The 25,307-nt window shown below is 41.6% G+C and overlaps 1 protein-coding gene across 2 annotated transcripts in view; it reads left to right on the plus strand.

The window, feature by feature from the left end:
- The window catches only part of fyco1a (FYVE and coiled-coil domain autophagy adaptor 1a), a 108,593-nt gene that overhangs the window by 26,047 nt on the left and 57,239 nt on the right, over positions 1-25,307 (plus strand). For both annotated transcript variants that reach the window (XM_048609342.1, XM_048609352.1), the window contains exons 8-13: positions 10,452-10,545; positions 11,506-14,091; positions 15,439-15,531; positions 15,668-15,786; positions 19,511-19,678; positions 24,158-24,307. In XM_048609342.1, coding sequence (XP_048465299.1) covers positions 10,452-10,545; positions 11,506-14,091; positions 15,439-15,531; positions 15,668-15,786; positions 19,511-19,678; positions 24,158-24,307 — 3,210 coding nt within the window. The remainder of the gene's footprint in view (positions 1-10,451; positions 10,546-11,505; positions 14,092-15,438; positions 15,532-15,667; positions 15,787-19,510; positions 19,679-24,157; positions 24,308-25,307) is intronic.

Raw genomic sequence — 25,307 nt, forward strand, 5'->3', positions numbered from 1 at the left:
TCAGAGCTGAAGGCACTTCTGCCGTTGGTGTGAGGAAAGAGTGTACAGTGAGTCAAAGGTTTGGAAGGAGACAGAAATATGAAGAAGATTGCAAATGCCAGCCAAGTTGAACTATAAAGCAATTTAAAGTTAATGCCTTGGAAGGCAGGGCGAAAGAGTAAATGAACTGGGAACCAATGTAACACACTAGTGTTGAACACACTGGGTCAAATGTTCAAATGATCATCAAGGCGGCACTAAAGGCATGATGGCCCACAATTTCCCACCACCAGCTAGTGGGCCAGGCTCCTGAAATGATCAAAACTCTGGGCCATTTTCATTCGGGCGTTATTGGGGTTTGATGTAGTGAGTGGTTCATTAGGTCTAACACAGGGTCTACTAAGGGCACACTCCATATGTTAACTGGAATTTTTCACCGTGCAGATCCCCTTCCCCATTGTGGGTATAAGAACTGAGGCTGAAATGCAGCCAATGAAGGAAGGCAGCCTTACAGTTGGAGACCATGGAGAGAGGAGCAGGTGATGCCATGCCCCATCCAGCGGGGGAAACACTTCCCATGTCATAGTGATTGGCCCAGTTGCTGGCTGTCAGTGGAGGGGTTGTCCTGTAGCCCCCTGGCAGCAGTGACATTTTTGATGGTAAAATCTCTTCAGGGGAGTACCTTTATCTTGAGTGCACTCTCTTTCTTATTGCCCCGCCCCGCCCCCCCAAAAAAATTAAGAAACTCCTACCTCAGACAGTGGAGCTTCTGACGTCTTACTGCAAGAGGGATTTTCATTGACCAGGGAGCTTCGTAAATTTGTCTGCCATCCTGAATTGGAGGTGATTGCACTCTGCACTCTGGTCAATAATCATCCTGCTTGTTAAGAATTGTTTGGGTGTCAGGTACGGATTGGACATGATGTCAGGACCTGGAACTACACCCGACATTGGGATCCTAGCAGCAGAACAAATATTCTGCCCAATATGTCAAACATTTTCCATGAATTATGGAAGGGAGCATCTAGGAAGCTGGAAGGCAGATGCTGAAAATGAGAAAAGCACCAATAAGACAGCATTATTCAATGCTTGCTTCAAGTGAATTCTTTCCTTTTAGCCTGTAGAGTCCAGAATGCAGGGCGCACTTTCAAAACGCTTTCGGCTTCTTTTGTTTCTCTTTACGTATTTGTGTTTTGATGTTTGGTAATCTGAATAGCAGTCAGTACAGACGTAATGCTGTCTGCCCAACCTATTAAATCAGGAATTTACTGCAGAAAACAGAAACAAATAGTAATTATGAAAGAGGAATGTTAAATTGGGAAGTACTTCACATGAGTAATGTTTTAGAGATACATATTGTTCTGTGGTTTTGTTTTCAGTTTTGCAAAATAAATGTATTCAATTGTAAGTAGTCAATTCTGTAGAAACTGCATCAATAGTACATATCTATATGTATAATACCTATATATATAGCTGAAGAACTATCCTGGAAGGGTAAAATACCATAGAAATCTGAACAACAGTAGTGAGTTCCTGCTGCAGCTACACAAATAGTGTTTTCCACTAACAGGATGCTGCTGTCACACCAACATGACACATTGTCAACTGCACAAATGAGTAATGTATACAAATTTCAATGCTGATGCTTTGCAGCTAGGCTATAGATTCCAACAATTGGTGGATCAAATCAAATAGCACCTCCCTTTGGCTGTTTGCAATTTGCAGAGTACTGTCTATATTTGATTAATTGTATATATCATACCAAGGAACAAATAAGCCAATGAAAGACCAAGTGTTTGTATTGCTGGAGTGTTTTCTGAAAGCTAAAATTTCCAAACTGACAATTGAAAGGACATGACAAAATTGGTTTGGATCTCTGCTGTTTTTTTGAACAATTCAGGGTACATCTAGCTAACTGATTTGAGTGGGTGAGATAGTGAATTGTGGGGTTTGCAAGTCAGAGTCATACTGCGCGGAAACAGACCCTTCGGTCCAACTCATCCACACCGACTAAGTTTCCCAAACTAAACCAGTCCCGTTTGCCTGTGTTTGGCCCATGTCCCTCTTAAACTTTCCTATTCATGTACCTGTCCAAATGTCTTTTAAATGTTATAATTGTACCTGTATTTATCACTTCCTCTGGCCGTTTGTTCCATGTACGAACCACCCTCTGTGTGAAAATGTTGCCCCTGGGGTCCCTTTTAAATCTTTCTCTTCTCACCTTAAAAAATGTGCTCTCTCTCTAGTTTTGAACTCCCCCACCCTGGGGAAAACATCAAAGCTAAGTTCCACAGATCTAAGAGGAGAAAAAAAATTCAAAACAAAAAATTATCCCAAGTGGTCAGACTTAACTTTAATCAGGGGCTTCGATATGGGTTGATTCCTAGCGTACTGGAGTGCCATGAACCACTGAGCAGCATCCTGTCCTGATGGTAAGGACAACCCAGGGAAGAGCACCAGAGGGAAAGGTCCTCTGGTCAGTTACACAGGAATGAGGACATAGGATGTACAACTATAAGGAGAAAACTGCTGGCATCATACAAAATGGTTTATGAGGCATTGGAAGGATTGCTGAGGAGTTTTCGCCACTTTGTCTGGAAGTATACAGGAGTCTGCATCTGGGAGTACCTCAGGAGAGTTCAGTACACTACAGTCCACCCTGGAGATTACAGTCCTCTCCAGAGACTCTTTGAAGATATGTGAGAAATAACTCTAAGCTGTGAGAAATAACCAAGCAATTATTTATTTGTGCATGTTTTAAGGGGGTGTGGGGACTAGATTGCTAAATGCCATGTTTTTTTTCAGTTTGGTTTTGGAGTGAGTATGGATTCACGTCATTTTTATGGTGTTAGTAAACATGGAAATAAAAGGTGCAAACAAAGCACAATGATTCATTTCTGGAGACAAGGAATTGAAAGCCAAGAAATTTTGCTAAACTTCTGTAGGTCATTGATTTTGGAGCACGGTGTTCATTTCCATCTCGAAGTTTGATAGAGGGAGATGCTGAAGAAGGTGCAAAAAAGAAATATGAGGTTATTGTAAAAACAGAGATAACAAATTTGTTGTACAGAACTTGAGTTTTCCTGAAAATGTATGTATTACTGAAGCTTTATGTCTTGTACTGTGCAGGACATTTCACAAGAATACAAACTTAAAGCGAAGCCTAACATTTCTACTATATGAGAGGAGAGTGTCGATTGGTCGGCAAGTGGACTTTGGTGGAAAAATTTCTTTCGTTCATTCAGGGGATGTGGGTGTCGTTGGCTGAGCCAGCATTTATTGCCCTAGAGATGGTGGTGGTGATGGTGAACTGCCTTCTCGAATTGTTGCAGCTCACGAGTTATAGGTACAGCCATGGGGATCTGGTGATGCTGATTGACAGTTAACAGCCAGGCTTTGTTTAAATTTTGACTGGGCAGGTTGATTGTCAAGTCATTGACCTGACCAATGAACCAAGGAATGGCTGTCACCTAGTTTTGTTGAGTTGAAACAGGAAGTGTGTGCACTAATCTTTCTGTCTGGAAAGAGAGCAGGTCCCTCTGTATTGATAATATGTTTAAAATTTAAACCAAGCTTGACTGTTAGTTGTTAATCAGCAATAATAGGCGCATTCTCCATGGCTCTACCTATATCACATGAACTGAAGCTCCCATATTTACAGGGAGGCAGAATGCGATGTGGAAGACTCAACAAACCAGGGATATGAGGACCTTGCTGATATTTAGCTCGGGGCCTCATTAGCATACTGCTTTGTGCTTGGCTGCCAGCCAAATGGACAATCTGACCACTGGGAGTATGGGCAAGGAAACTAATGGCTGGAAGCTATAGCCAGTGACTTGTGGCAATGTGGGTTGGCACTGAGAAAGGATTAACTGTATTGCAATTTGCAATTGGGAGTGCTGTCATAAAGCTCGCAGTTGAAAGGCTTGTTATGGAGGCTGGTAATTGGGCCTGAAGGGAGCGTAGGTCATGCATGAGGGGCTGAATGGGAGCATCCTACTCCTTCTGGCCTTGGGGATTGTTAAGAGGCAATTATCATGGAGCTGGTTTTGGATCGTGTTTGGATCAGTTGCTGGGAATCCGATAGTGCAGGCCATCCCCTCTTGCACTGTTAAATTTAAGTTGTGGTGCAGTTTATGTCAACAAGCATTGAATTTGGTCGCTAACTTTGAAATTAGATCCTGTGTGCATTTTGTTGGAGCCTCATTCAAGACCTGATGTCTGCATTTTAGAAAATTGGTAATGGGATCAAGTTGTTTGAATTTGAGTTAGCTTTATTGTCACGTACTCGCATCAGTGAGAAGTTTACAAGTTGCCACTTAACGGTGCCATTTTAGGTACAAAGGTACCTAAGTACAGAATCTTGGTATAAAGCAGAAAACTAAGGAAAACGAAGTTTTAAAAAGTTAAACATTACAGTCCTTCTTATTAAAAGGTAGAAAAAACAAAGAAACACAGATAACAGTTCAAAACCGTAGACTATAAGCGCCTGACCATGCTGGGCTCGCACTCCTCACAAGGGTATGTCTTCCCCTGTTCCACGCTCGATCTTGCCCCCGCCAACTCCCCAAACTGCGTGCTCTGACTGCCTCCACTGGGCACCTTGTGCTGCTTGCTTTTCAACTGCCTTCCAGCCTGTTCCTGCTATCGCTGTCGACCCAGGCTGCGTGCCATTGATGCCCAGGGACCCCTTTTACTGCGTGTTGTCCCCACGCTGGCTCTATCTCCTCTGTGATGATCTCCTTCATGCTGCACAAACCCGCACCTTACGTAATATATGCAGATTAAACTAAGAAAAACAGGAGTGAAAGAAGAGGAAAAAGTGCAAGACAAAAAGAAGTTTAAACAGTTTGATCTTGATATTTTAATCGCCAACGCCACCTACCAGCTAGTTTGTTCCAGCTTGTCAGTGTAGTTTGATCTGGGTTCAAAACAGAGGGCCCTAAGTATGATCATCACAAATAAATCCAATAGGAAATTCAGGAGAATCTTGAGAACAATTAGAATGTGGACTGTGAGTAGTTGAGGCAAATAGCAAAGATATTTAAGCTGGGTAAGCACATGCTAGAGAAGTGGGGAGAGGATGTGCAGCAGTGGTTGGTTAAAATGGATTGGCAAGAGGCTGGTGTGGAGCATAAACACCAGCACAGACTAATTGTACTGGAGAGAACCCCGGTGTCGCTGTGGTAGTGCCTCTAACTCTGGGTCAGTGAGTCCATGTTCACATTCCACTTGCCCCAGGCACATGTGTCAGATAGGATGATTAAAAATATCTGGACCAGTTGGGCTGTGTTCATGTCTACATTTGTTGCAGGGCAGGATGTATGTATTTGCCACCAAGAACAACAATTGAATTCTCCGACCAATCCACTGTTTATTTCCTTGCCCAAATCTGCCTTGGAGAAGCATGCTGCAGAACTTAGTGTTTGCAGTGAGATAGCAAGAACTGCAGATGCTGGAGTCAGAGATAACACAGTGTGGATCTGGAGGAACACAGCGAGCCAGGCAGCACCAGAGGAGCAGGAAAGCTGACATTTTGGGTTGGGATTTTTTTTTTTTTTTTATTTGAAAAAGGCATAGCAGTTTCTGCCCTGTTGTTTCTGGCCTGCAGCTTTCACAATTGAGAGACCAAACTATCTAGCACACTCGCGTGAAGAGCCTCTTGCACTCTGTTTTCCCACAGAGGCATTGAGTGTTGATGTGTCATTTCAAGAGAATGGTATTGGCTTCACGAAAAATGTAAGGGATGTGACAAAATGCCTACTCCGCTACACATCTTCCCTGACCTATGCCATGATGCAGCAATCTGCAAGCTGGTCCTTCCACCGCTTGAGGTTGCCCACCAGAGCCATCTGAGATGTGCTCAATGGAGGCTTTGCAATCTTCCACCTCCCAATCTGGAGCCACCAGATTTGTAGGGTTGGGGGAGAGGGGCAACCTTTATAACAAACTAGGGCTTTTGCAGTGTGACTTTTAATTATTCCTGTTAACTATTATTCACATATTAAATCGAACTTCTTGATTTGGAGTGGTGTTTTGCGAACATTTCGATGTAATGAACAAATGTGCATATGGCTCGACTGAGGGAAGTAGATGGAGAATGTTTAGTAAGGCCAATAGGGCTATTAATAAATAGGGATGAGAAAGCAAGTTCATGTGAAATGCTCATGGATATTTTCCTGTGTAAATGAACTTGATTCAGTTCCTTGATGATGTGATGGAGTGGGTGGATGAGGATGGTGCAGTTGACACTATTCACCTGGACTTGCAAAAGGCTTTTGATAAAGTACTTCAATATATCCTTTGTTAGTGAAATTGATAACCATGAGATTTCAAGTGCAGTGCGGATATGAAATTGGTAAAGGAACGGAAACCAGGAAGTAATGGCAAATGGTTTCTTTTCAGCTTAGAGGGAAATATACCGTCATATTTCATAAGGGTTGATATTCAGACTACAATGTCTTTGATGTATATTAATGAACCTGACTAAGGCAGCAAGGGTATAATTTCAAGGTTTGTAGGATCATGAAATTCAGAAAAGTAGTAAACGGGAAGGAGAGCTGTAACATAAACAAACCAGTGAAATGAGCTAATGAAATTTAAAGCAAATGAGCATGCTGTGATGCATTTTTTCCCTCAAAATGCAAGAATTGATGTAATAAATAACATTGGGACAGAAAGACATCAATGGGTCTTCCTGACATGACTTATTCAGGGTGGAAAGCAGGGAAGCAGCACAGTCCCCCTTGGAGGGGGACATTAAATACCACCCATAGAGTAGCATTATGATTCTGCGTTCATTAGAAAGTGTTCTTTGTATATCTGTTGTGGTTGTGGTCTCTTGCATAGTGTCTTTCTTTCTTATCCCAGCTGGTCACGCTCTGTCTTCTTTCTCGTGCCATCTAGCCACACCACACCACCCACGACTGGAGCTAAACTGTTTTGATGACAAGTGCTGGTCCAGCACCAGCAAAAATTTAATGGCCTGACTTCAGTGGTCAGCAGTGAATGACAGGCGCTGTCTGTTCATTACACAATGGTTCCCTGTAGTAGCGCTGTACTATAATTGAGTTGATCACCCCAGCCCAAACTCGCAGACTGAGCTGAGGCTCCAGGCCCTTAGGTAGGCCCAGGGTCAGCAAAAGGGACATACGGTGGACTGACGGCAGACTCTGGAAGAATGTCAGATGGGGAACAGGAGGGACAGAACCAAGGCATCCCCAGGCTCAAGACTGCAGCTCAGATGCAGAGGTGACGGCAGCAGAGGCCCTAAGCGAGACCCCAAAGCCTGCTACTGAGACCCAGGAACCCATTTCAGAGCCTCCAGATGATGTCAAGCAGTAACTGGAGGAGCAGCGGAGGAGGAACAAGAAGAAGAAGAGAGAAAGATGAACTTTTGCAGTAAAATCTTGCATTACATTCAGTGTTTCAAGATGACACCAGAGTGTGGCGACACTTTGTGCATAATACGCAAAAATAACACTTTTCACTGTATTCTTATAAACATGGCAATGAATCCAAATCAAATCAAATAGAAAACAAATCCATAGACATTTGAGATAACAAGGTGTAGACCTGGATGAACACAACAGGCCAAGCAGCATCAGAGGAGCAGGAAAGTTTTGGGTCTCAAACCTTCTTCAGAAATGGGGGAGGGGAAGGGGATTCTGAAATAAATAGGGAGAGGAGGAGGCGGATAGAAGATGGATAAAGGAGAAGATAGGTGGAGTGGAGACAGACAGATCAAAGAGGCAGGGTTGGAGCCAGTAAAGGTGAGTGTAGGTGGGGAGTTAGGGAGGGAATAGGTCGGTCCAGGGAGGACAGACAGGTCGAGGAGGCGGGGTGGGGCTTGACGTGGGTGGAGTAGATAGGTGGGAGGACAGGTTAGGGAGGCGGGGACAAGCTGGGCTGGTTTTGGGATGCGGTCGGGAGAGGGGAAATTTTGAAGCTTGTGAAGTCTACATTGATACCATTGGGCTGCAGGGTTCCCAAGCGGAATATGAGTTGCTGTTCCTGCAACCTTCGGGTGTCATCGTTGTGGCACTGCAGGAGGCCCAGGATGGACATGTCGTCTGAGGAATGGGAGGGGGAGTTGAAATGGTTCGCGACTGGGAGGTGCAGTTGTTTGTTGCGAACCGAGCATAAGTGTTCCACAAAGCGGTCCCCAATTCTCAGCTTGGTTTCCCCGATTTATAGAGGAGGCCGCAACGGGAACAACGGATACAGTATACCACATTAGCAGATGTGCAGGTGAACATCTGTTTGATGTGGAAGGTCTTCTTAGGGCCTGGGATGGGGGTGAGGGGCGAGGTGTGGGGGCAGGTGTAGCACTTCCTGCGGTTGCAGGGAAAAGTGCCGGGGGTGGTGGGGCTGGAGGGGAGTGTGGAGCGGAGAAGGGAGTCACGGAGGGAGTGGTCCCTCCGGAAAGCAGATAAGGGTGGGGAGGGAAAAATGTCTTTGTCTTTGGTAGAGGGGTCAGATTGCAGATGGCGGAAGTGTCGGACGATAATGCTTTGGATCCGGAGGTTGGTGGGGTGGTACGTAAGGACGAGGGGGATTCTGTTTTGGTTGTTATTGTGGGGAAGGGGTGTGAGGGATGAGTTGCGGCAAATGCGATAGATCTGCTTTGCGTGACTCCCTTTTCCGCTCCACACCCCCCACCAGCCCCATCACCCCCGGCACTTTTCCCCGCAACTGCAGGAAGTGCGCCTAAGTGCACCTATCTTCTCCTTTATCCATCGTCTATCCACCTCCCCCTCTCTCCCTATTTATTTCAGAATCCCCTTCCCTTCCCCCATTTCTGAAGAAGGGTCTAGACCCGAAACGTCAGATTTCCAGCTCCTCTGATGCTGCTTGGTCTGCTGTGTTCATCCAGCTCTACAACTTATTATCTCAGATTCTCCAGCATCGGCAGTTCCTACTATCTCCATAGACAGTTGTATGCTTTTAAGCAGCAACGTTCAATCATTTGTACTTAGCATGGTGCCCTCTGCAGGCTGTCTGGAAACTGCAGAAACAGCAAGCAGCAGTGTGCCTGCTCAGGCAGAACTACTGTAGAGTCATAGAGTCATACAGCATGGAAACAGACCCTTCGGTCCAATCTGTCCACGCCCACCATAATCCCAAACTAAACTAGTCCCACCTGGCTGCTCCTGGCCCATATCCTTCCAAAACTTTCTTATTCCTGTGTCTATGCAACTGTCTTTTAAACATTGTAATTATAGATTGAAAGATTCCTAGTCAGTCATGCAGAGTGGACAAGTTTGTATGCGAGATCGAGAATGTTCAAATCAGGCATCAATGGACCACTAGCCAACATGAGATGACGAATAGAGGTGAATGGAACTTGGTGTAAGTTAGAATACTGGGGGAAATGAAATTTATGAGAAACTGAAAATTTATTAAGAGGAAGATCATATTCAAACCTGGAGGTAACTAAAACATGGCCAAGTGATTCAACAGAGGAAGAGTTGAGCAATTAAAAGTGACGATATTTAAAATTTCTTTATTGAGTAGCCTGTCTTCTTTGTTTAGTAAAGTAGTTATATGCGCACATAGGTTCTGTGTGAAATACTAGACTTTTTTTCATAAGAATTCCAATTGCATTATATTCACACTGACATTTTTGCCTCTTTTCATATCAAGTCTCTTCTCAGAGGTTTTCTAAACTTTATTCTGAAATAAGTTTTCCAGTTCACCAACTGTACAAATAATGTCATGAATCTCACCATCCATTTTTATCTTCAGCTTTGCCACACATTTACTTATATACTAATTAACTAAATCGGGACTGAGCCTTCTAGCGCAGTGTAGTGGTAACTTTACTGGAATTACACTGGAAGTTGGGACGTGGATTAATCAGAATTACCATTAGCCTTGTGTAACACAGTGGAGTCTATGCCTGAATGGCAGCTGTGGCCTCACAGTGCTGGGTGTTCCCACATCCTTGCTATCAGAGAGATCCCACACAAGTTTGGTGGCATTGCTACAGTCCAGGTGTGCTGATCCCGAATGGTGGAAGTGGGTCTCTGAGTTGGTGATGGAGATGGTGGAATTCATGCCAAATTTGGGATCTGAATCTCCAAAGAAAAGAGGGTGAGTTTTAAAAAGATGTTGGTGTGGGGGTGTGTGGTAAAAGCATTGATTGTGGTAGGTAACTGACTTGCCTGAGTAGAGTGTCCCTACCTTAACCCACCTTTGCACAGCCCAGGAGGTCACACAGCAGATTAGAACCTGCATGTAATGCAGTGGCTCAGATCCTCACCATTCACGTGCCACACAGAGGGAATGTTCCCTTCACCTGTAAACTTTGGATGGAGAAGTAGAAGTCCTGGGAAAACATGCTGATCTTTCCTTTGGGGTCCACTGCACAGTTGGGTGCCTCTGTGTAAGCACTGTACATTCTGGGGGTAATTATTTTAGCTAGTAGTCAAACAGTAAATATAAAACTGGTGCGTGTATTTCTTTTCAAGGAGGTCGTTCAGTTTATCTCATTCTCCATCGCATCTTTGGAAACCACCAAGTAGATGCTCAAGTGTAAGCAGTTTGGTCAGCAACTATTCACAAGTGAGTATCAGAATCATAGGCTGGTATGTACACTTTGCAGAGATAATTAAATACAGTTGATAAGTACCCTTCTTATTTTGTGTCGTGTTATTAGTGATCTTCTCTTACTCCGATGGCAATCTTCAATTTTTCCTAACATTACAATTACCTACCATGTGTTTGTTAATTTAAGTAAGGCTCTAACATTTTATGTCTACGTTAGCACACTTTGTGCATTCATAAGAAATAGTAGCAGGAGTAGGCCATTTGGCCCTGTAAGCCTGCCCAGCCATTCGCTGAGATCATGGTTGATCAGCTGCAGGCCTCAACTTTTCTTTTGTGCCAATTCCTCATAGCCCTCAACTCCATGAAATTTCAAAAATTTATCTAACTTCTGTTTAAATACTTTCAATCTTCTAGCCTCCACAGCCTTCTGGAGTAGAGAACTTCAGAACTCAATACCCTCCAGGAAAAGATATTCCTTCAAGCCTCCATTGTAAATGAGTGTCCCATTATTCTTTACCTATGTCCCCTACTGAAGATTTGCCCATTGGAAACACCTTTTCAACTTCTACCCAATCAAACCCCCACACAACGTTTTATGTTTCAATATGACCAGCTTCCGTTCTTTTAAATTCAAACTCTAGTGTTTGAACTGTTTTATTTTTCAGAATGTGGTATTGCTATTTGGCTGCATTTATGTCCTACGTCTTGAGTAGACAATATGATGAAGGGGGACTGAAGGCACATATAGGCCAGATGGTTGATTTCTTTCCCTAAGGGTTATCAGAGAACCTGTTGATAAATTGGGGAATGGTGGAAATAATTTGTACGTTGCTAATAACCATCTCGTAGCCGGTTAGGGCCCATTTGTTCATTTGGATTCGAGGTCTGTTTTCTGAAAAAGTAAGTTATGTTGTAAAGTTACACTAAAGTTGTTTGCTATAACATAACTAATATTCAGATTCCATCTTTGTGTAGGCTCCAGACTGTTTATTGGCTTCAGAAATAAACAACCCGTTGATCGCAGAGCAGCTGGAAACCCTTGATGAGTTACGTGCTGAACTCGATCAGTCTGATATAAAGCAGAGGGAGATGCAAGAGAAGATCCAGCAGATTGAACTGGAGAAGGAGCGGTTACAGAGGACAATAGCTTTGAATGAGCAAACTGCAGAAGCTAGGAAGGAATCAACTGCTCATACCGTGGAAGTAAATCATAAGCTGAATCAGATGTTGGAAGAATTAAATCGGGATTTTGCAGATTCTGTTTTTGCTAACGCTATGGTTAAGGAATTTCAAAAATCTTTGCAGATATTTGAAGACAGTTCCAGTGAAAAACAGAAGGAGCTTCAGGAGAAGATTTTGGAGCTAGAAGACTGCACAGCAAAGTTTCAGTCATTAACACAAGAACTGGAAAGGATCAAGGCTTCTGAGGAGACAAAAGCTGGCATTGTTAGTGAGCTTCGGACCAAGCTAATTGCAGCGGAACAGAAGAATGTAGAGCTGCTCGCACGGATTGATGCTATTCTGACTGAAAAAGGGCAACTAACAGCAACCCACTATGATTCAGCACAGAAGATCCATGAGCTTCTTGACAAGCTGAATGACGCTGAGTGGGAGGAAATTGGGTTGCAGAGATTAAACAATATACAGCAGTCTCAGCTGAACAAGTTAACAAATGATTTAGAATCAAAACAGTCCCTAATAAATGAGCTTGAATTAAAGCTAAAAGAAGCAGCTTCAAAGCTTGAGGAGAAGAATGCTATGCTTGCAAAGAAAGATGAAGAGATAGAAAGTACCCTGAATAAATTGAGAGAAATTAAAAGTGTACATGAAATGGACCCTACAGATCTTGAATCAGGGCAGAAGTCAGTTCAGGAATTGAGAAAAGAGCAAGAAGAAATGCAAATCAAATATGAAGAATTAAAGGTCACTTTAGAGAAACAAGTAAACAATCTTTCCAACCATCTGCAATCCAAAGAATTGGAATTATCTGCTGCTCATAACAAGGCACAGAATCTTCTGGAGACTCAAAATAAGCTTTTGGGTGAGAAAGAAGATCTTACAAAAAAATTGCAAGGTTTAGAGGAAATACTAGCCAAGTTGAACACTAGGACAGAAGACCTTAATGTTGAATATCAGAAATTGCAAGTTGAGAGCAAGAAACACCAACAGATTGTGCAGAAACATGTTGAAAGAGAGGAAGAATTGGAGAAGACGTGTTTAACTCTTGAAACTGAGATAGATAGATTGAATGCATCAGAGATGCAATTGCAGGGCCAAATAGCAGATGCCATGGTGACAGTGGACGAAAAAGAAACCAAGATAAGGGAAGAAAACAGGCAGTTGAATGAGAAACTGCAAAATGCTCTCAGGCAGGTTAAAAGAGCAGAAACAAAGCTGGAAAAGAATCAGATGGAATTTGATGATCTGAAAGTAGAAAAAAATACTTTGAATGACCGCTTACTAAACCTCCAAGTATGTTGCCAGTCTAAGGAAGAACTGATTTCAGACCTGCAGAATAAATTGGTCGAATCAAAGCAGAATGAAGATGCACTTGTTTCCCTTCTAGATAAGAAGGAAGGTGCTTTGCTTGAAAAGGCTAGCACATTAAAGGAGTTATCGGAAAAGATTGAGGAAAGTCAGGTAGCGATAGAGGCTTTGGAGAGAGAAAAGTTGACTTTTGAGAGTAACTTTAAGCAGCAAACGGTGCTTTCAGAAAGCCTAATGGCTGAGAAAAATGCAATAGTTGAAGCTCAACTACAGGCAAGAGAGCTTCAGGAGAAAGAAGTGCAGGAAATAAATGCAAAGTTAGTTACTACTAAAAGTCAGCTTGAAATTCAGCAGGCTGAAGTAATGAGGTTACAGGCAGAGAGCGAAGAGTTCAAACTAAAGCTTAAACATGCTCTTGAGGAAAAGGAAAATATATGCAGTAATCTAAACCTTGCAGTATCCTCCAAGGAAGACTACAGAGCCTTGGTTCAAAATCTAAAAGAACAGATACAATCAATTAATCATGATCATGCTGAGAAACTCTTGCTGTTTAAAGAAAAAGAAGATTCCCTTAAAAAAGAAAGGGAGAAATCAGTGCAGCAGGTAATTGAACTTGAGGAACAACTTGTGACTGCTAAAGAAGAATTGTCCCAGCTGAAACAATATATTGAAAAGATAGATGTTGAAAATATGGAGAGCAAAGATCTACTCCACAGGACGAACACTGAACTTGCGGAACTTGGTATGCAGATTTGTACACTCAGTGCAGAGAAAGCCGACGCTGAGAAGAAATGTATTATGGTTTCTCAACAACAAACAGCGTTTTGTGAGGAGGTCAAAGTAGAACAAAACCAACTAAATCTTAATGTTTCCAAACTCAAGAGTGAGAATGAACAGCTGCTGGAGGAGTTAAGGAGGTCCAATGAGTCAGAAGCAACTATCATAGAATTGCAGAGAAAGCTAGCACAAGCACAACAGCAAGCAAAGAACTGCCAGGAAGCTGCGAGAGAAGAGTTGTCAGCAGTCAAATTTCAGATGAGTGGAGAGATGATGGATTATCAGAATAAATTAAAGGTGATGACTATGTCCTGTCTTTGTAAAACCAGGGATTCTGATGTAATGGTTGTAATGTAATAGAGAGAGCTTCTAATTATGTTTTAATACTGTTTTAGACACAAACTAAGCTGTGAAGAACATCACTAATTGCAATGAAGAATTTTGAATTTAGCAGGTTTTATAGCCCTGAGTTTCTGTCTAATACCTGTAATTTACCTGGCTTTGATCATTTTTAATTGAATATTTGACCTCCGATTTCTGTTGTTTTTATTAATTTTGAAAGTGACATATTTATCTTTGTTTTAAAAGGGAAAGCTTTATTTTTAGCACCTCTTTTCTGGACTTCATGTTACCAGTAAAGTACATTATATATTTAGCTTACAAAGATAACGTTGAGGGCTGTTTTGTGGTGCAGTCGTGTTGACCCTACCTCTGGGCCAGAAGGCCTGCATTTAGGTCTTGCCTGCTGCAGAGATCATAGAATCCCTACAGTGCAGGTGATGGGCTGAGTGGCCTCTGAGTATGCACCAATCTTCTGAAGAGCATCCCACCCTATCTCCATAACTCCATATTTACTATAGTTAACCCGCCTAGCCTACACACTACAATTTGACATGGCCAATCCACTGAATGTTTGGACAGTGGGAGGAAACCCATGCAGACACGGGAAGAAAGTGCAAATTCCCTGCAGACAGTCACCAAAGACTGGAATCAAACCTAAGTCCTTGGCACTGAGGCAGGAGTGCTAACCACTGAATCACCCTTGTTATTATAACATGTCTGAACAGGTTGACTAAATGTAATTAGACCCAGTTTACAGTTTCCTCTGTACTGCTGTTAACCATGTGTTTGGTGATGAGTGATAACAGCCTGCTAATTTGGTCTATTCTGCTCGACCATGGGGAAAGCCTTTCTTAGCCTCCCCTACTTTAAATACCTTGCCATTTAATAATTTTGCCAGTGCATTAGTGACCTCTCTATCTGCATGTAATTCCTGTTCAGGTTAGCTGTCATTTGTTCTAGCATGAGATGCCATTGATTTTCCTGACCCGAAACATCAACTTTCCTGCTCCTCTGATGCTGCCTGGCCTGCTGTGCTCCTCCAGCTCAACACTTGTGTTATCTCTGACTCCAGCATCTGCAGTTCTTACTATCTCTGCCAATGATTTGCATTGCTTTCCTGAATTTTCCATTGGATTAGTGAAATTTGTCATTTCCTAATTAGGATCAAGTTTCATTATAAATGTAATTATTGCATTCACTTGATCAAGGGATATTACTTTAAGTTGGAAATAGTAGTCAATTGCAACATCACCAGTATTGATGTGATGCAAAATTTTGATAACGATTCTTTAATTTTGACAGACCATTATTGAAGAATTGGAGGCTGTGAAAAAGGATCTTACTGAGCGACAAAGCCAAATAACCTCAATGGATAAACAACTCCTCGAAGTTCAGGTGAGTCTAAAATGTACAAATGCTCAAAAATTGAAATGAGTTTTTCAGGATTTTCATTGAGGTAAATCTCGATAATATACCTGCATTTCATCATTACTTAACATTTGTAATTATTTTTTGATACATTATCATAAAGGATCGCAATCGCAAATTAATGGAAGAAGTGGAACGAAAAGCACAGACAATTGTGGATTCACAGTTATTGAGAAATGAAAAGGAGGAGAAGCTAAAGTCCCTTTCAGAAAACTTGATCAGGTATGACTTTAAAACATGGTAGGAAAGTTAATCTCAGTCTAATCCATTGCTTTCTGGTTTGTGTTTTGTGTAAAGATTGCTGGAACTTAGTTGCAGATGATTGTAATTAAACCATAAACTGGAGGCAGTAATTGGTGCAGCATTTTATTTTCTGCCTCAAGATATGTACAGTGTTTACTCCATTTCTTTCCGTGCGATGCCGTGAGACATCTGCAAGTCATGCAGTCTAATGTTCTATCTTTATAGCAATTTTAAATACTGCTGAGTTTTGAATATGTATGCTAGTTTATTTGCAGCAGTCGATTGATCTGTGATTAACACTGTGAGGAAAATAACAATTTGAATTTTTAACTTCCTCCAAACTACTTAGTAATGCTGAAAGCCAGGAACTTTGTGCTCAGTTCTCTTGCGGTATAAACAAAGGTAATACCTTGTTTGACATGTTTATCTTCTTTACATGGTAAAGACTCACTTCAAATGGGGATTTTGATGTCAAGAAATAGGGCCAGCGATACACTTTCTTCCTTGTAGTCCCTTCCCCAGCCTTGAGAAATTAGTAACACTGTGAGGTGCTTTGTTCACAGGGCAGTACAATGGGCAAATCTGATACAGCTATGAACATAGCAGAGCATATCATTCTATCCAGTCAATAGTACCATTTACCTCAAGGTAAACTAATCTAGAAATGAGTTAGCCTATTAGGGAGATGGAACTGATGTCTTAGTCCTTCTGTCAAAAAGACAAGCAAGTCCACGAGGCTGATGTATCAGATCATAGCATCCAATGCTTAGTTGCATCTAATATTTTATTGTTAAGATCCCCAGGCATCGCTATTGTTTTACTAAATATCAGGCATACTGTAGGAGATAAGATCTGATTGCAGGGGCAATTAGTGAAGCTGAACATATAAAAACTATCCAGCATCAAAAATAAAATTTGTATAGTTTAATCATTTGCTTGATGCCACACAACTTGCTGAAATCTAAATATGTTCCATCCATAGAATTTCTTTGTTCCTTAAGATCTGTAACACCCTCCAATTTCAATAAAATTCTTCAGCAAGGGTGTTCATAAATTCATGTTGACTCCATGAGTGCCTTACTACCCAGTAGGAGTTCAGCTTTCATGATGGAAGACTTGGCCCTATTTACCATTGACCAGCAACCGAACTGGACCAGTCATATTAAATACTGTGGCTACAATAGCAGGTCAGAGGCTGGGAATTCTGCAGCAAGCAGCTCACCTTCTGACTCCTCAAAGCTTGTCCACCATCTATAAGACAAAATCAGGAGGTGACTTTGTCTAGGTGAATTCAATTCTTCATCACTTGGAAATCTTGACACAACCCAGGACAAATCAGCCCACGTGACTAGTACTACATCCACAACCAATCACTCCATCCATGTAGCATCTGAGTATACCATATACAAGATGCACTGCAGAAATTCATTTCGGCTCCTTAGAAAGCATCTTCCAAACCCATGACCACTGCCATCAGAAAAGACAAGGACAGCAGATGCATGAGAATTGTCGCTGGGCCAAAATCCTGGAGCTCCCTCCCTAACAGTGTTGTGAGTTTACCTAGACCAAGTGAAGAAGAGCGGATCAAGAAGGCAGCTCATCATCACTTCATGAAGGGCAGTTCAGGAGGGGCAATAGATGTTAGACCAGCCAGCGAAACCTATATTTCCTGAATGAATTTTAAAAATAGTCTCCTCGGCAAACACAAAAAGATCAGCTCATTTAGGCAGTTGTTAATTTTTTATATAATATTTTGGATATTTCAATAGCCTATTATTTCCTTTTCTCATCAGCTTATAATTATATTTACAAACAAATACTATGATTTCTATATAAATCTCATGCCATCCGAGTAAAAACAACTTTAATTTAGTGAATAGTGGGGGGAGAGGAAATCCTCTCTCAAAAATGACAAGTTAGTGATAAGTCAAAATAAATCAGCATTTTAGCAACGTCATGAAGAAAGTGAGGTGAGCGCTTAATCAGAGTGTCTTTTTTTGTAGGACATTGTTAGAACAAAAATCCTTTGTCTAAGGGACCATTTGAGGCTGACCTCATTGCATCTTGTGAAGGAAAAGTGGATTAAATTCTCAAGTGGAAAAATATATTGAGCTGGGGTTGGAAGTGGGATCAAGGTGCCAGAGTTCATGTTAGGTTGCTCAAGCAAAGAACCGAAACACAGTGGATGAACCTAATGGTCTTTTTGTGTTCTCAAGGTCTTTGGCTCTGTCCAAACCTTGTGTTTCTATGCTAATTATCCCAACCAGTTTCTTTAAAAGGTGTTAGGCTTGTCCCAGCAGTAGTGCTGTTATCCATCAAAATCATTGGAGCCAGCCTGTCTCCAAAGACTTGAACATATAATTGACGTAGGTACCTCAGTGTAGCACTGAGGGACTGCTGCACTGTTGGAAGCAATGTCTCTGGAATGAAATGTTAGATCGAGGCCTCATCCACACTCTGAAGATCATAAAACACTGTTTAAGGAAGAGAAGTGGAGATGTGCCCAGTAAATTGGCCATTATTTATAGGACAATATGAAAATAGTGAGTCATTTGGTCATTACTGCCCCACACCTTGATGGCTGAATGAATTGTAAAAAAGTTATACACACATTTCCTTGCCAAACTCATTTTCCCTTTCATCCACTTTCCCAAACTTGTAACTACTCTCACAGTTGTGTAATGTCCTGAGAGATAAAATAAAACAGGGCCAATTATAGAAAAGATACACTGTAAAATTACCCTCTGACCCACCTCAGGTGATCTAAACCAGGCCAGGAGATCACATGGGCCAAGTATTGCCTTTTATTCATTAAGAGGTAAGTAAGTATATGAGGTAATCAATGTTGCTTAAACAAATGTCCTGGATATTATCACATTGTGGTTTGTGAAACTTTGATGTGTTCAAATTGGCTGCCTTATTTCCTACAGCAAAATAGTGACTATAATTCACTGTAATTGACTGTAAAGCTCTTTGAGACACCTTGAGATTTTGAAAGGTACAATCCTAATGATCTTGGAGATAGCAAGAACTGCAGATGCTGGAGTCTGAGATAACATAGTATGGATCTGGAGGAACACAGCAGGCCAGGCAGCATCAGAGGAACAGGAAAGCTGATGTTTCGAGTTGGGACCCTCCTTCAGAAGGTCCTGACCCGAAACATCGACTTTCCTGCTCCTCTGATGCTGACTGGGCTGCTGTGTTCCTCCAGCTCCATACTGTGTTGTCTCTATCTGAATGAAAGCCTTTTTACTTTCATCTCCGTATCACTGCACCATGTTACCCACAACTCTCACAGGAATGTTCTCAAACTTAATATTGAGTCACAAATGGAGATGTTATGGATAAATAATTAAAAGGTTGGTCAAAGAGAGAAGCCTTAAAAAAAAGGGCTTTAGAAGAAGGCACAGGTAGAGCAAGGAAAATCATTTAATGAAATCAATTCATGATGCCTACAAAAAGAAAGCTTGCATTTGTTCTTTGGGGACAGCTAGTAAACTTATAGCCTGAGGAGTTATGGCATTATGCACAATACTTTTACTAGAGTATACTTTGTATTTAATAACTTTAGTGGTGAGTAAACGCCGATGAAATTGCTTTTGGATTTGAATGTTGTTTAATACATTGGATGTCCTCAGGCTTCATAGAGTTACCGATGGCTGCAGTTTGCTGGTAAGTTACTGAAACATATTTTTTTCAATAGTACTCAGCAGGAATTGGAAGATGTAAAAAAGGAGCTTGAAGATTATAAACAACACCTCGAGAAGACCCAAGAAGAGACTGAGAGAAATGAACAAAAACTTGTGGCTGAATTAGCTGACATGAACAGAACTAAAGAGTTTTTGGAAGAGCGCTTAATCGAACTTATTAAGTATGATGCAACAATCAATAAATCTTTCTTTTCCAATAGTTAAATATTATTTCAAATGTTTTTATAAGGTACTTTAGGTCTAACAATCTTTGATTATTTACTTCATTGATATACATTTCATTCAATTTAGGATTAGGATTTACTGCTTTTCATTGAAAGGAGCAGCATATCTAGGATACTACATTCTGAAATCTGCCCTTAGTTTTTTTTTCTAATCAGAACAATTATTACCAGTTCCCTATAAGCAATTGATGTTTATAATTTTCAAGATTGCATTCTAGTATAAATTAGCACTATTCTACCTTGGGCTTGATTTTACAATCAGCAATGTGGCTCAAAGCTGACTTCAAGGTAAACGGCCCGCAAAAATCTTGTGATTCCTGCTGTATAGATTTCCTCTTTCCTGACTCAGTTTGAACCTGACACTAAATTGAAGGAAGGCTGCAACATTGGACCTGCTCTTAGGAAACTAGGTCAGTCAAGTGACTGAAGTGTCAATCGGAGAGCACTTTGTGTCCAGTGACTATGACTCTCTTAGTTTTCATATAGTTATGAAAAAGACAGGACAGGTCCACGGGTTAAGGTGCTGAACTGGAACAGGGCCAATTTTGGGGCCATTAGGCAGGATCTAGCAGAGGTCGACTGGGTGAGTCTGTTTGAAGGAAAAGGAATGACTGGCAAATGGGAGGCTTTTAAAAGTGTGATGTCAAGAGTCCAGGGACAGTATGTCTCTATTACGGTGAAGGGAAAAGCTGGCAGGTTTAGGGATCCGTGGCTGACGAGAGATATTGAGGTTCTGGTCAGGAAAAAGAGGAAGGCATACATTGGGTTTAAGCTATCAGGCTTAAGTGAATCCCTAGATGACTATAAAAAGTGTAGGAACACACTTAAGAGGGAAATCAGAAGAGCAAAAAGGGGGTATGAGATGGATCTGGCAGTTAAGGTTAAAGATAATCCCAAGAGGTTCTATAGCTATATTAAGAGTAAAAAGGTGGCTAGGGAGAGAATAGATCCCCTTAAAGATCAGCGTGGTCATCTGTATGGAGCCACAGGAGATGGGGCAGATTTTTAATGAACATTTCTCCTCCGTGTTTACTGAGGAGAGAATCATGGATGCTAAGGAAATAAGGGAAACAAGTAGGGATATTTTGGACCACGTACAAATTACCAGAGAGCAGATGTTTGTAGTCTTAGATCGATTTAAGGTGGATAAATCCCCTGGGCCAGACCAAGTCCATCCTCAAACATTGTGGGAGGCTAGGGAAGAAATTGCAGAGGCCCCTGCAGTGATTTTTGCTTCACCTTTAGCCACCCTCCAGTCTTCCAGAACTTCACCAGTGGCTAGTGTTGTTCCATTGTTTAAGGAAGTTCGCAAAGACAATCCAGTGAACTACAGGCTGGTGAGCCTGATATCAGAGGTAGGCAAGTTATTGGGGAGGATACTGAAGGACAGGATCAACCAACATTTGGATAGTCAGCGTGGATTTGTACGTGTGAAATCATGTCTGACAATTCTTTTAAAGTCTTCCAAAGAGGTAACTGAGAGGATAGATGAGGGTAGGGCAGTGGATGTTGTCTATATGGACTTTAGTAAGGCCTTTGACAAAGTCCTGTGTGGCAGGCTAGTCATGAAGGTTAGAAGTTGCGTGGGATCCAGGGAGACCTAACTAATTAGATTCAAAATTGGCTCGATGGTAGGAAGCAGAGAGTGATGCTTGAATGTTGTTTCTCAGACTGGAGGCCTATGACTAGTGGTGTGCCACAGGGGTCAGTGCTGGGACATTTGTTGTTTGTTATTTACATAAATGATCTGGATGTGAATGTACAAGGCATGATTAGTAAGTTTGATGATACAAGAGTAGGAGGTATCATTGATAGTGAGGAAGGTTATCAAAAATTAACAGTGGAATCTTGATCAGATGTGGAAATGGGCTGAGGATTGGCAAATGCAATTCAATACAGATAAGTGTGAGGTGTTGCACTTTGGAAAGTCAAACCAAGGTAGGACTTATACAGTAAATGATAGGGTCCTGAGGGGTGTTGTGGAACAGAAGGACCTAGGAGTACAAGTACATAGTTCGTTGAAAGCGGTGTCACAGGTGGACAGGATGGTGAAGAATGCATTTAGCATGCTGGCCTTCATCAGTTGAGGCATTGAGTGTGGGAGTTGGGACGTTTTGTTACAGTTGTATAAGTCGTTGGTGAGGCCGCACTTGAAGTATTGTGTACCATTTGGTCACCCAGTTATAGGAAAGAAGACATATTTAGACTGGAGAATGTGCAAAGAAGATTTGTGAGGATGTTGCCAGGACTAGTAGGCCTGAGTTGTAGAGAGAGGTTTGCCAGGACTTTATTCCTTGGAATGTAGGAGAATGAGGGTTGACCTTATTGAGGTGTATAAAATCATGAGGGGCATAGATAAGATGAATGTATGTGGTCTCCTTCCCAGGGATGGGGAATTGAAAACTAGAGGGCATAGGTTTAAGGTGAGGGGGGATAGATTTAAGAAGGACTTGAGGGGCAACTTCTTCACGGAGAGAGTGGTGCATTTATGGAATGGGCTGCCAGAGAAAGTGGTCGAGGCAGGTACAATAGCAACATTTAAAAAAACACTTGAATAGATACATGGATGGGAAGGGTTTAGAGGGATATGGATCAAATGTGGGCATTTGGAGCTGGTTGAGTGTGCACCGTGAACCAGTTTGGGCTGAAGAGCCTATTTCCATGCTTTATTACTCTATGGCTCTATGAAGAAATCTCCAGAAGCTCAGCAGCAGTAAAGTCATGGCAGGACAAACTGGGCCTGTATTCTCTCGAGTTTCATAAAATGAGAGGTTGACAGGGTAGATGAAGGGAAGATGTTTCCATGGTTTGTGAGTCTAGGGTCATAGAGTTGTACAACATGAAAACAGACCCTTCAGTCCAACTCATCCATGCTGACCAGATAACCTAAATAAATCTAGTCCCATTTCCCAGCATTTGGACCGTATCCCACTAAACCCTTCCTATTCGTGTACTCATCCAGATGCCTTTTAAATGTTGTAATTTTACCAGCCTCCACTATTTCCTCTGGCAGCTCATTCCATACACACACCACCCTCTGTGTGAAAAGTTGCCCTTTAGGTCTCTTTTAAATCTTTCCCCTCTCGCCTTACACCTGTGTCTTTCAGTTTTGGACTTCCCAGCCTGGGAAAAAGACCCTATCCATGCCTCTCATGATCTTATAAACCTCTATAAAAGTCACCCTTCAGCCTCTGGTACTCCAGGGAATATAGCCTCAGCCTGTTCAGCCTCTCCCTGTAGCTCCAACCCTCTAACCCCGGCAACATCCTTGCAAATCTTTTGTGAATCCTTTCAAGTTTAACAACATCTTTCCTATAGCAGGGAGACCTGAATTGAACACAGTATTCCAAAAGTGGCCTGACCAATGTCCTATACAGCCACAACATGACCTCCCAACTCCTATACTCAATGTACTGACCAATATAGGGAAGCAAACGAAATGCTGTCTTCACTATCCTGTCTACCTGCGCCTCCACGTTCAAGTAACTAAGAACCTATGTCTCGCTCTCTTTGTCTCACACGCACGCGCGCGCACACATAAATCTATGGCATGAATTTGTGTTTGCAGATACATTCTATTTTGTTCAAAAAGCATACAATTTATAGACAGTCAGTTAATGTGGCATTTTATAAATTCCTTCTTTAGAAATAAAACCAGTCTGACTCCAAACCAAAACACAGATTCTAAACAAGGCCTCACACCTAAACATGCATTGTCTGACTACTTCTTTACACTGATAAATCCTTCAGTTCTCTCAGGACCGTGACTTGAAAGGAATTTGGGGATTAACATATACATATTAATCAATTAAAACCTTCTAACTGATTAAGGATTTAACAGCATCTTAGGTTTGTTTTATATATCCTCATCAGTAGTGTGACCCTTTTGATCTTTTACTTATAAATTCTGTGTCTGATACTATCTCTCTCACTACCACCTGAAGAAGGAGTGAGGTTCCGAAAGGTTGTGTTTTCAAAAAACCTGTTGGAATCTAACCTGGTGTCATGTGATTTCTGACCTTGTTCACCCCAGTCCAACACTGGCACCTCTGCATGATCATTACATTTTAATTAAAAGTTTATAAAAACAGTGATTCTATTTAATCTTCTGATTTGTTGGCTGTAAAAATAACTCAATTTGATTGATTGCTTACCCTGGTTAATGACATTACCAATATTGGCCCTTATAATAGGTCGGCACAACATCGTGGGCCAAAAGGCCTGTACTGTGCTGTACTGTTCTATGTTCTTCAGCTTAATTCGGTTCCAGATTCAAATTAACATCCAGAATGTGAAATCTGTGCGTTCTAGGATACAGATTCTTTCTAGACAGCCAATGAAATCCACATCAGCAATATACATGTTTCTTTGGTCATAATACATTTTGCAGACTGTTTATTTGTTTTCATTTCTCAGAGATAAGGATGCCCTGTGGCAAAAAACTGATGCATTGGAATTTGAACAAAAACTCCGTGCAGAAACTCGATGGCTTGGGGACAAGGAGGTTAACCACTGCCTGGATTGCCAGAGTCAGTTTACATGGTGGTTACGTCGGCATCACTGCAGGCAAGTCTTTAATGTTTAATGAGACTTAAATAGCTTTCAGTGGCTTGACATAAAGAAAACTACTTGGGATTTTTGGCTATTACTCTCAATGTTCACGCAGGTAAGTGCAGAAGTGTAAAACCCCGACTACCGTTCGCAAATGAGATTGTTGACCTCTTTTTACAATAAGTGAATGGAAAATCTAGCTCAGGTTGCTTCCTACATTATGTAGCACTGATCAGAAGATCATTCAACGGTAGAATTTGTACATAATTAACTGCTACAGCATTTATTTATGTAATATTTTCTGATGTTTTGGGGGAATTTATTGAGACTTCATGTAAAACCCCAATAGGAGAAAAACATATATTTCATGAGATTTTATATTAATTCAATTAATGCTGTTGTTTTTCTATTAATAACCATATTACTGAGGCTTGCGTCATAGATACTTATGTTAGTCTTATCCACATTGCAATGTTCACAATAATAAGCTTAGCATCATAAAATAGTAATACATAGAACTTAAAGTACGTAAACAACCCTATCAGTCAGCTCAAAGGGTCTGTGCTGTTACTTAAGAACCACATCCCATTTCTGTGGTGACAGCTTGATTATATTTCAAAGAACAAAGAAAATTACAGCACAGGAACAGGCCATTCAGCCCTCCAACCCTGCACCGATCCAGATCCTCTATCTAAACCTGTCGCTAATTTTCCAAGGATCTGTATCCCTCTGCTCCCTGCCCATTCATGTAAACATTTCCCCTCTCACCTTGAAATCGTGACTCCTAGTAATTGAGTCGAGTCCCCCACTCTGGGGGAAAAAGCTTCTTGCTATCCACCCTGTCTATACCTCTCATGATTTTGTAGACCTCAATCAGGTTCCCCCCTCAACCTCCATCTTTCTCATGTAAATAATCCTAATCTACTCAACCTCTCTTCATAGCTAGCGCCCTCCATACCAGGCAACATCCTGGTGAACCTCCTCTGCACCCTCTCCAAAGCATCCACATCCTTTT

This window comes from Rhincodon typus, chromosome 2 (assembly GCF_021869965.1).
Source record: "Rhincodon typus isolate 14 chromosome 2, sRhiTyp1.1, whole genome shotgun sequence".
Taxonomy (NCBI): Eukaryota; Metazoa; Chordata; class Chondrichthyes; order Orectolobiformes; family Rhincodontidae; genus Rhincodon; species Rhincodon typus.